This window comes from Silurus meridionalis, chromosome 20 (genome assembly GCF_014805685.1).
Source record: "Silurus meridionalis isolate SWU-2019-XX chromosome 20, ASM1480568v1, whole genome shotgun sequence".
Taxonomy (NCBI): Eukaryota; Metazoa; Chordata; class Actinopteri; order Siluriformes; family Siluridae; genus Silurus; species Silurus meridionalis.
Window position 1 is genome coordinate 9,992,196 of NC_060903.1, and position 12,032 is coordinate 10,004,227.

The following is a 12,032-nucleotide window of genomic DNA, read 5'->3' on the forward strand; positions in this document are numbered from 1 at the left end:
CAGTCCAGCGGGCATACAGGTAGTTCAGTGGGCATACAGGCAGTTCAGTGGGCATACAGGTAGTTCAGTGGGCATACAGGCAGTTCAGTGGGCATACAGGTAGTTCAGCGGGCATACAGGCAGTCCAGCGGGCATACAGGCAGTCCAGCGGGCATACAGGTAGTTCAGTGGGCATACAGGCAGTTCAGTGGGCATACAGGTAGTTCAGTGGGCATACAGGCAGTTCAGTGGGCATACAGGCAGTTCAGCGGGCATACAGGCAGTCCAGCGGGCATACAGGTAGTTCAGTGGGCATACAGGCAGTTCAGTGGGCATACAGGCAGTTCAGTGGGCATACAGGCAGTTCAGTGGGCATACAGGTAGTTCAGCAGGCATACAGGCAGTCCAGCGGGCATACAAGCAGTTCAGTGGGCATACAGGCAGTTCAGTGGGCATACAGGTAGTTCAGTGGGCATACAGGCAGTCCAGTGGGCATACAGGCAGTACAGTGGGCATACAGGCAGTTCAGTGGGCATACAGGCACCCTGCATCAGGCTGGGACTTTTTGAGAAATATTTTTTTGATTGAGCAAAAATAAACAAAATTATTTTTCAATAATCAAACAAATAGTTTTTATAGATAGAAAGATGGACAGATACAATACTTTATTGAACCCTTAAAGATTACAAATACACTTACACTAGCAGACAGTAAGCAATGTAAATAAAATAGAATAATGATGTAATTCAGCATGAATGTAGCAATAATAAGTAATTATTAAGGAAAGTATGAAGAAAGTGTCACTCATGAATTTATACTCTATTCAGTGATCATACCAAAGGGGGAATATGAGCCCTTCTAAGATGGCGGCTTCGTAGACGTGCCTTCGGCATACACGTTTCTTTTCCCCATCCGCATTTAGACAAATCTCGCCCCCTCCAATACACGGGAGACGCCGTTGAAAAACGGGTGGGAAAAAACAGGCAGCGGGGACGTGTATTTCCTGCAGTTGCCGTCGCCTTGTCGCTGCTGTCATACCGCCAAACATGGCAGGAGGCAAGAAGAGAGGTTCTCGTACGTCCACGTTTAACACCACAATTAACTCCATATGGCAGGACAAGCACCTGGTTTTGTTCAAACCGGAGTACACAGCGCTGGTGGCGGCGGTGCTCTGGTGCGTGGAAATCGGAATCAACGTGTGGGTCATTCAGAAAGTAGCGTGTAAGTCCCGGACTAGCTAACCGGCTAACAGCCAGTGCATGCAGTCTGAAGAATAAAGATTTAATGCACTGTTAAGAGCAAAGGGGAAAAGTAACCGATTCAAACATAAACCTGTGTTAACTATCAGGTCAGAAGCGCCCAGTTCACCTAATGATGTACCTGAAACATGGACAATCTGAAATCAGAGTCCACGATTGTGGTGCTACACGACACCTGAACCTTCCTCATTTCCCCAAAACTAAGAAAACAGTCATTTAATCGTTTAAACATGTCTCAAAACGGGGTTTCTTTGCTGATCATTTCAGGCATCTTTCTTACAAAAAAATAAACAAATTATCAAGTGCAGGAAATAAAGGAACAGCTAACTATCTAAACTGCTTTTTTCATTTCATGACCTATAATAGATGACTTGTGTATAATTCAGAAATAAGATATTTTAATACTTATATTCCAGAGTATAGTGTAATTATATATGTTTACATTTTCACATTATGTATTAAGTGCTTTAAGTTAAGATTATGTTAATACTAATGTTTGTTTTGACTGTAATACGAATGTAAAATGATTTATCTGAGACATGCAGACAAGCTGTTATGACGGTGGATTAGATGTATATTATTTATTTTTAAGTCTGGTTTCTTGTCTAAGGAAGTTTTTGCTTCCCTTATCGCCTCTGCTTTGGTGATTAGGGAGAAATTTCTACATTTGAAATTTGGGATTTGTTTTTGTAATGTTGACCCTAAAAGAGGTTTTAAATTAAACTTTTCTTGGAAATACTTGAAACATATTTTACCATTTATTTGTAAATGTTTTTATTTACATTTGTACCTTGCCTTGGTATCCAGATAAATTACATTAGACAATTTTAACGATGATCAGTCCTAAAGACCTCTAAAACTAAAGCTAAATGAGCTTTTGGTGGTCATTTGTACAGGGTTGTGTATTGTTTTGCTGTAGTCTAAAGGAATCAATGCAGTTTGTAATCAGCAAGTGGCTGACAGCATTTTTGGCACGCACCTGTGCCGTCATATCACCAAAACATAGAAGAGCTCTTACACATTCTGTATAGATGACAGCTGACTGAGTTTTAACACGACAAAAATCATAACATTGTTTTAATTACAAGACTTGCTAACAGAACTGAATTAATTAATGAGAGATTCATTCTTAATGAGCGATGAATTTTTCCACTGATAACTCAGGCAGTGTAAAAATCAAATGACGAGGCTCAGCTGTGTCAAATGCTGCAAATAACTTTCACCTCAGTTGGCATGACGGATGTGAATACTAATCAAAGTGTCACAAACAACATTTTTTCAAATCTAGCGCTGAGGTTTTTCCAAGTTTGGCATCTTCTCACTTGGCTCACTTTTTAGAGGAACCTGAATTCTAAAACCATATGTTTCCTCCTGGTTTGGAGACAGGCAAAATGGAAACTGGAGATCTGGAGACTTATTGTATGTAAATGTACAAAATATTTGACCATATAGACTACTTAAGTAAATATACTGCGGTTTTGAAGTATACAACCCATTTATGTGAAATTATTTTTAAAATGCTCATTAAATATTAGTAAAATGTACTCACCATGTTATATTATTCTTGTCTGAATATTAAAGTCTGTCTTTTCACTGTTGTATCTTTTAAACACAATGTTCCCTCCACAGATACAGAGATTGACTGGAAAGCCTACATGGATGAAGTTGAGGGCGTTATTAACGGTACCTATGACTATACCCAGTTAAAGGGAGACACCGGGCCTTTAGTGTGAGTTTCATTCAAATGTGCAGACCAGTGCTCAATATAAAGCTGGACTCTGCTCTGTCTTATTATTTCATTGTATCATTTTATTTTAACATTTATGTAAAGCTTACAAGTCCACAATATTAATTTATATGAAAGCATGAATGATTATCTGTATCACTGAATGTTTACATAGTTAAGAACATTCAAACTGTGTGCTGGTGTGTTTTGTTTTTTTAGGTACCCAGCAGGATTTGTCTACATTTTCACTGCTCTTTACTATGTTACGGACCGGGGGCTGAATGTTAGACTGGCGCAGTATTTGTTTGCTAGCTTCTATCTTATAACTCTTTTGTTGGTCTTCCGCATTTATCACCGTACAAACAAGGTGAGACCCACTAAAGCATGCACAGAAATTAATTAAACACTACCTGGAATACACAGCCCCTAATTCTCCCAAATAGAAGGTACAACCAGTAGAGGATAAAATTGTGTAATATTTAAATTAGAACTGTTGCTATCGATTATTGTAGTAATCGAGTATTCTACTGATTATTCCAACAATTAATCAAGTAATCGGATAAGAAGTACTCTTTCTTTATTAAAGAGCAATACTAAATAAACAAAAGAAAAAAAGGACTCAAAGTGAACAGGTAACTTGTTCCTTTTAAAAAAACATTTTTTACATTTTTATTTCTGAAAATGCATAAAGAAATATTTGTGAAAACTAAACCCATTTAGTGCATTTAATTGCCATATTACATCAAAATGTAAATACAAATACATACATGAAAAAAAATCATAAATAAAAATAAATTTCAGATTACTCCAAGGGAAAAAAAAAAGTAAAGTTAAGTTTGAAATGATCGGAAACGAAAGGAAACTTTGTCTCTTTCTTTGGCCTGAATCATATGGAAGCCCATTTTCACGACATAAAAATGTTTGCCTATTCCAATTTTTTTTTTCTATCAATTCTGAATTCATTCCTTGTAATTCTGACTTTTTTAAACATCCGAAATTTCTAGTGCCTCCACTGTTAACCAAAGCTGAAGTTGCTGTTGTATGGGTGTATAAACGAGGCCTCCTCTGCTCCATCTGTCTTGTTCCGTCTCTCCGCCAGAGCTGATTGTTAGACAGAGTTTTCTTCAAGGATCGAAGGCACAGTTTAATACCATGCGATTCTATTGATTGTAGCCTATTTGATTTTCAATGTGTAAAACTTTCTGGCACTACAGAGCAGGTGAAGCCGCCCGATTTCCTAAAAGAAACTCGGAATTGCAAGAAAAAACAACTTTGAATTAGGCAAACATTTTATTTTATTTAATGTGGCGGAAACGGGCTTTCATATAAATCTTCTCCTTGCCCTCATTGTTTCTTTCCTGTTCCTCCATTTTTCATTCTGCAGCGTCTTCTGTGTTCCTGGTCCAGAACGTTTCAGAGTTAAATGAGTGGTGCATCATACAAATGGTCAATGGGAAATGCAGTGCACCGTTTATAGTTAAATGGACTAAACAAAGCTTCTTCTTCTTCTTCTTTCGACTGTTCTTGTTAGGGGTCACACAGTGGATCATCCGTCTCCACAATACTCTGTCCTCTACATCTGACTCTTTCATACCAACTACCTGCATGTCTTCCCTCACCACATCCATAAACCTCCTTCTTGGTCTTCCCCCTTCTCCTCCTTCCTGGAAGCTCCATTCTCAGCATTCTGCATTATGTCCCTCCTCTGCACATGTCCAAACCATCTCAATCGGGTCTCTCTCACCTTGTGTCTAAAACGACCTACATGTGCTGTCCCTCTAATAAACTCATTTGTAATACCGTACATCCTCGTCACTCCCAGTGAAAATCTCAGCATCTTCAGCTCTGCTACCTCCAGCTCCACCTCCTGTCTTTTACTCAATGCCACTGTCTCTAAATTATACATCGCAGGTCTCACCACAGTCCTTTAAAATTTCCCTTTCACTCTTGCAGGCACTCCTCTATCACAAATCACTCCTGCCCTCTTCACCCACTCCACCCTGCCTGCACTCTTTTCTTTACTTTTCTAACACACTCATTATTACTTTGCACTGTTGACCCCAGGTACCTAAACTCCTTCACCTTCACCACCTTTTCTCCCTGCAACCGCACCACTCCACTGCCCTCACTCTCATTCACACACATGTACTCTGTCTTACTCCTACTGACTTTCATTCCCCTTCTCTCCAGCGTGTACCTCCACCTCTCCAGGCTCTTTTCAACCTGCTCCCTACTCTCACCACAAATCATAATATCATCTGCAATCATAATAGTCGAGGGAGACTCTTGTCTGACCTCGTCCGTCAACCTGTCCATCACCACTGCAAACAAGAAAGGACTCAAAGCCGATCCTTGATGCAGTCCAACCTTTACCTTGAATGCCTTGTCATGCCTACTGCACACTTCACTGCTGTTACACTGTCCTTATGCATGTCCTGCACCACTCTCACATACTTCTCTGACACATCTGAATTCCGCATACAGTAGCACAAATTTCTCTAAATCCACAAACTCACAATGCAACTCCTTCGGACCTTCTCTATACTTTCCATCAACATTTTTAAAGCAAATATTGCGTCTGTGGTGCTCTTCCTTGGCATGAAACCATACTGCTGTTCACAGATGGTCACCTCTTTCTCAACCTGGCTTCCACTGCTCTTTCCCATAATTTCATAATGTGACTGATAAACTAGTTACTGCAGGTCTGCACATCTCCCTTATTCTTAAAAACTGGTACCAGCACACTCCTTCTCCACACCTCAGGCATCCTCTCACCTTCCAAAATATTGTTGAACAATCTGGTTAAAAACTCCACTGCCATCTTTTAAACATCTCCATGCTTCTATTGGTATGTCATCTGGTCCTACCGACTTTCTACTCTTCATCCTCTTAATCGCTGCTCTCACTTTTTCCTTACTAACTGTATTCACTTCCTGCTTCACCATCTCCACATCATTCATCCTTCTTTCTTTCTTTCTCTCTTTCTCTCTCTCTCTCTCTCTCTCTCTCTCTCTCTCTCTCTCTCTCTCTCTCTCATTTTCCTCATTCATCAGCTGCTCAAAATACTCCTCCATTTTTCAACACACTCTCCTCACTAGTCAACACATCTCTATCTCTATCCTTAATTGCTCTAACTTCCCTTAACCAGCATAGCCATTGAAGTCTGAAATGACCATTGAAATAACCAATCTTTTATTCATAGGTTTACTTTCCATCACTTAATCTAACTCCCTCATTTTTTTTCTCTTTCATCTTACAACCCACTTGTGGCGGATAGGCACTGATGACATTTAACATTCACCCTTTCAAACTTCTCACCCTATCAGAAACTCTCTTCACCTCCAATACACTCTTACTGTACTCTTCCTTTAGTATCATCCCTACACCATTTCTCTTTTCAGCCATACCATGATAGAACAGTTTAAATCCACCTCCATTGTTTCTGGTCTTACTCCCTTTCCATTTGGTCTCCTGAACACACAACATATCTACCTTTCTCCTTTCCATCATATCAGCTACCGCTCTCCCTTTACCAGTCATGGTACCAACATTTACCAACCCGAACCTCCTCTCTCCTACACTGCTCCTTTTCCTGCCGTCTCTGTAGACGTCTTCCTCCTCTCCTTCTTCTCCTTTAGCCAACAGTAGCAACATTTCCACCAGTACCCTGTTGGCTAACAATAACTGTGGCGGTTGTTGGTAACCCGGGCCTCAACCGATCCGGTATGAAATTCTGGTTCGTGATCCGCATGTTAGATTTGGCACGTTTTACGCTGGATGCCCTTCCTATTGCAACCCTCCCCATTTATCCGGCCTTAAGGCCGGCACTAAGAGTGCACTGGCTTGTGCCTCCCTAATGGCTTTACAACTAAACGAAGCATTGAGGCAAAATAATTTACCTTGATCAATTTTTGTAATCGAATTGCTCGAGTTACTCGAGGATTTGTTACAGTCCTAATTTAAATGACACATGAACTTTTTATAAGATGCCAGTTAATAAGATTTGCACGTGTTTCCTCATTTATTAAATAGCCACAGTAAACCATATAAAAAGTAATGTACATACATCTTGTCTCTTCAGGTCCCACCATATGTTTTCTTCTTTGTCTGCTGTGCGTCATATCGGATCCACTCCATTTTCGTGTTGCGACTCTTTAACGACCCTGTGGCCATGATGCTGCTTTTTGGAGCAGTCAACCTCATGCTGGATGCACACTGGACCCTGGGCTGTGCCCTCTATAGGTAATAGGACACTGACAAGGACAGGGTTGGATATATTATTATTCACAGGTTTTAGAACACTCTAATTTCTCAAAGTTTTTTAATTTAAGCATTAAGTCTATTGAATAAACTGAAATAGCAACCTTAAACTTTTTAGATTTTATTTTAGGTTACCAAAAACTGAAAAATAATGTACAGCGCATCCGGAAAATATTCACAGCGCTTAATTTTTTCCACATTTTGTTATTCCACAGCCTTATTCCAAAATTGATTAAATGTATTATTTTTCTAAAAAATTTACAAGCATACTCCATAATGACAATGTCAAAGAAGTTTGTTCAAAATCTTTGCAAATTTATTAAAAATAAAAAAATGTAACAAAATCACAAGTATTCACATCCTTTGCCATTACACTAAAAATTTAACACAATTGGACAGCTCTGGAGATGAAAATGGCTTTGCACTGATGGAGCTTGAGAGGTTCTGCAAAGACGAATGGGAGAAACTGCCCAAAAATAGGTGTATAATCATACTCAAAAATACTTGAGGCTGTAATTGGTGCCATAGATGCTTTTAAAAATTATTGAGCCAAGGCTGTGAATACTTATGTACATGTGATTTATTTTTTTATTATTATTATTATTATTATTATTATTATTATTAATATTATTCGTTTTTTTTATGAGCTATTGTTTGTAAAATGTTTAGGAAAATATTAAATTTAATCCATTTTGGAATAAGGCTGTACCATAACAAATGTGGAAAAAATGAAGCTCTGTGAATATTTTCCAGATGCATTGTACATTTCAGAGTTATACAAAAAGTCCTTTTTTTGGAAAGAAGTAATAGGTTTAAAACGTAAAGCTGCTTAAAGCTGAAAATATTTTATTTGAATTTGTTAAACTAAATTATTTCTTACATTTAAATCATTAATCTGTGCAAGTTTCAATAAAAACTGGGAAATGTGTGTTCTAAAACTTTGACTGGTAGCAAAGAGGAAATTCAGAAAAAAAACAACAACAACTAAACAAACAGAAAAAAGCATATATGTCATTTTAACTTATTTAATCATCTCTTGTAGTGATTGTGTCTGATTAAAATTGAGTTATTTTTGTCAATTGTACATTCTGTAATGTGAACAGTCTGGCCGTGTCAGTGAAGATGAACGTGATGCTTTTCGCTCCAGGACTCTTCTTCATCCTTCTCTCTGAGTTTGGACTGATGAAGACCCTTCCCAAGCTCACACTCTGTGCAATTATCCAGGTCTCACATTTTAACAGGACACACATAAGCATGTTCAGACATTTATACCACGTTTACAGTCCACGTTACTCACTATCGTTCATTGTTCACCCAATAAGATATGTAGCGAGCAAGTTTGGATGCACCCCACTGTGTGATTTACATGCATTGGTTAATCATTTGAATTTATTGTTTTATCACATGAAACCTAATATGCATAGAGCATAATATTGTGTCTATTTGCTGGCCTCTTGTTGCTGGAATCACATCTGTGTCACAAAGCCTCTTGCTGGCTACTAAGTTTGCAGGGTTAACTTACAGGGTTAATATACTCAAAACTGAATCACTTTCTTTATAAAAGCAATTTGTTTGATAGTATATAAGCCACAAATAAAAATATCATCCCTTCAGCTTAGCCTTTTGTGTTTCCATAGCTCTTTTTCCCTTTTTCTTCTATCATTGAACTTACTTTCACTTATCTCTCTTCAGCTTGTATTAGGTTTGCCCTTCCTCTGCGAGAATCCTGCAGGGTACATAAGCCGGGCGTTTGATCTGGGCCGTCAGTTTCTGTTTAAGTGGACAGTGAACTGGCGCTTCTTGCCAGAGGACATTTTTCTCAGCAGGTATTCTCTTTACCCCACAGCACTGAGTTTGGATGTGTGAATTTATTTTCCAGATTGTGTGTATACAGATGGTACATTCAGTTCTTTGTGAAAAGCAAGAATATACCTAATAACCAAACATTATTGAGAGCAAATTTAAAAGAAAAGAGGATGTTTATTCATATAACAATCATAAGGTTTTATGTACAATTTTCATTTTTAGGTACTTCCATCTGGTCCTGTTATTCGCTCACCTGACTACGCTTGTCTGTTTTGCTTTAAAGAGATGGAAGAGGTAGGGGACGTTTTGATCCACAATAACATAAGCTTCCTGTGGCTGGGTTGCACAGATAGTAATGTTTACTGGTTGGCTTCATTGTGTAGCTTCATTGGCTACATTAACTTAAAAAAGTAGTAGACTAATAATCTTTTTGTTTTTAGGCAGTTTTAACTTTTAATACCATAAATCAAATCACATTTTCAGCTACAGCGCTTTTGAGTGCAAAAAGAAACTCATTATAAAATGGTAGGTCTTGCTTAGTAATGTTTAGTCTTAGAGCCTGGATTGACCACTTTAAAGCAGCATGCACAACTGATGCGATTTAGCTAGACACACCTCTATGCAATATCAAAGTATTAATGGAGCATTAAAGAACATTTTTAAAAACTATTCTATGCAGCTTCTAACCTGTTGCTTAAGTTAATTCATTAAGAGTATTGCAGAAATGTTTAAATTGTTTCTCTGTGGGTGTTGTGTTGTGTTGTGTGTTTTTTTAGGCCAGGCAGCAGTATTTGGTCTCTTTTAAAAGATCCATCAGAGAGGAAGCCAGTGACACAAAATCTTCGTGCTGATCATATCTTTTTATTTATCTTCTTCTAAAAGCTGATTTATACAGTTTAATGGACTGTTATGAGATTCTTTTTGTTCTATATGCCATCACATAGAGAGATACAAGTCCATGTTTGGTAAAGCATGTAGGAAATACGGTTTGGGTTGATAAGTAATCAGGCAACTGTAGGCCAGTTGTTAAGCCAGCTCATGGTGAAGAAACGTAACAAAAGCATTTATATCTGGAGAGCACTGCTTCTGTTTTTTAATATGAAAGAAGTCTTTTGTCTTTCTGCCCTCTTTTGTTTATTTACATATTTTTTGTAGATGTGTCTTTGGTTAATTATTTGTTTATCTGATCAATAGTTCAGTGTTCCCTAACTGAATCTCACAGATTGTTCTCATCTTATTCTCATCCAACTTTATTGGCATGTGCTTTTGCCGCTCGCTCCACTACCAGTTTTATGTTTGGTACTTCCACACACTGCCCTACCTGCTATGGAGCTGTGGAGTCAAAAAACTGGCTGACCTGCTGAGGTAAGAATACATGCACACACACACATGCCTGAGGTGACTGTGTGTGCTGCATTTGCTTTTTTACAAAGTTTCTGTTATTTTTAATTGTTATAGTTACTACCTCTGGTGGTGTTTTCTGTGCTTGCTCTCTTCTTGTCCCCTATTTTTCTTCTTTGGCTTTTTCGCTTTGACTTGCCATCTTACATTTCTATCTCATTTATTATGTTTCTCAATATGAAATTTGTTGACAATCTACTTTATATCTCTTCATTGTCTCTTTTTCTCTCAGGGTGTTGATACTGGGTCTGATAGAGCTGTCATGGAACACGTATCCCTCAACCATCTACAGCTCCTTGTCCTTGCATGTTTGCCATCTCATCATTTTGCTGTGTCTTTGGTTCAATCCGGCCTCTTCTCCATCGGACATGGGCTCAGAGTCCCATAAGGCCAAACGCCAATAAGTGCTGCATTACCAGCAATTGTGTCTATGTTCTTGCTCCATAAATACCTCTTGTGTGGGTGAAGGAAAGAGAATGTTAACACTGCTGTGACCTCTGGGTTCAGATGTTAGCGTGCAGGAAAAAGCGGGAGGAAAACATTTTGATTTTGAAGATTCTTAAAGAACTACTTTTCTACATGTAGCATTTTACATAAGGCTTAAAAAAACTGTGTTGCTCTGGTATTTTGGGACATTAACACATTGGAACAAAGGTCTCACCTATAGCAGCAGGTTTAGCATTTATTTCTTGAGGTCCTGGAAAGTTTGTTTTTCAGCCACATTGCACCTGATTCAGCTAATTAGTAGTTGGAATATCAACTGGCTATTGTCTGGCTTGTCATTGTGACATATTGTATAATTTAATGTGTTTTCAGACACTAACCTTTTGTTGTTTCATCTTCAAATATAATTTTACATTAAATGAGATATTTCCATTGTGGTAATGTGGCAATGATAATTTAAATAAAAATACAATTTTACCTACTTTAAAAATTCAATCATTAAGCGAAAAAAAAAAAAATTTGTATGAAACAACATACATTCTGTCTTCAGAAGACATTAATTAGCTGGATCAGATTTGATTAATTTGCATCAAAACTGTTGAACTGGGCAGGGCAAAAAGTTGATCTCAGGGAGTTTGGTGTGTTTGAAGCACAGCTCGCTTAACTATATCAATTACGTTTCTTACTGATTAGGTGTACTTTAAAAAACTTAATGGAATGTGTAATGAATTAGTGTAAAGGGAAGAAGACCAAAGCAGCAAGCCTGGTATTAACTTCATTCTTAAGAGAGAATTAGAGGGCTGTGAAGAAAGGAGCTGACTTTGCAACAGGAAATTTAATTCAAAGTTCTGTTTACAAATTTGCAATAATGATTGATTATGACAGTCACCTCATAATCTTTAAATTTCTTATTTTCAATATTAAGCAGATACTCTTCAATTACAATCTACAATTAAGGTCTACAATTAAGGACAATGAACATGATTAGCACTAAAGTGTCTAGTCGCTAGAGATTTTATATTTTTTCATTCAATGGCAGTAGAATGGCACTTGTAAATGACTGTAGACTGTAGATTCATAGGCAAGTTTCAAGGCTTTAAACTATGATTGTAGACCAGTTTGAAGTAATTTGTTGCTTTGCGTCTCATCTCAGCATC

At 37.9% G+C, this 12,032-nt stretch overlaps 1 protein-coding gene across 2 annotated transcripts; it reads left to right on the plus strand.

The window, feature by feature from the left end:
- Positions 1–900: 900 nt before the first annotated feature.
- Positions 901–11,312, plus strand: alg3 (ALG3 alpha-1,3- mannosyltransferase). Of its 2 annotated transcripts, none has more exons than XM_046876172.1 (10): positions 901–1,200; positions 2,868–2,967; positions 3,184–3,331; positions 7,046–7,206; positions 8,328–8,448; positions 8,917–9,050; positions 9,253–9,324; positions 9,807–9,883; positions 10,251–10,395; positions 10,664–11,312. In XM_046876172.1, the coding sequence occupies exons 1-10, from the start codon at positions 1,026–1,028 to the stop codon at positions 10,833–10,835; spliced, it is 1,305 nt and encodes a 434-aa protein (XP_046732128.1). In that variant the 5' UTR covers positions 901–1,025; the 3' UTR covers positions 10,836–11,312. The 2 variants fall into 2 exon arrangements, with proteins under 2 accessions (XP_046732128.1, XP_046732129.1); XM_046876173.1 differs by lacking the exon at positions 901–1,200 and adding an exon at positions 2,497–2,657.
- Positions 11,313–12,032: the final 720 nt, after the last annotated feature.

Excerpts from the sequence above, each read along its gene's own strand:
- alg3 (XM_046876172.1), top strand. The coding sequence starts at position 1,026 with ATGGCAGGAGGCAAGAAGAGAGGTTCTCGTACGTCCACGTTTAACACC. Across the intron at positions 7,207-8,327 it reads CTGGGCTGTGCCCTCTATAG|TCTGGCCGTGTCAGTGAAGA; the intron begins GTAATAGGACAC and ends TAATGTGAACAG. Across the intron at positions 9,325-9,806 it reads GCTTTAAAGAGATGGAAGAG|GCCAGGCAGCAGTATTTGGT; the intron begins GTAGGGGACGTT and ends GTGTTTTTTTAG.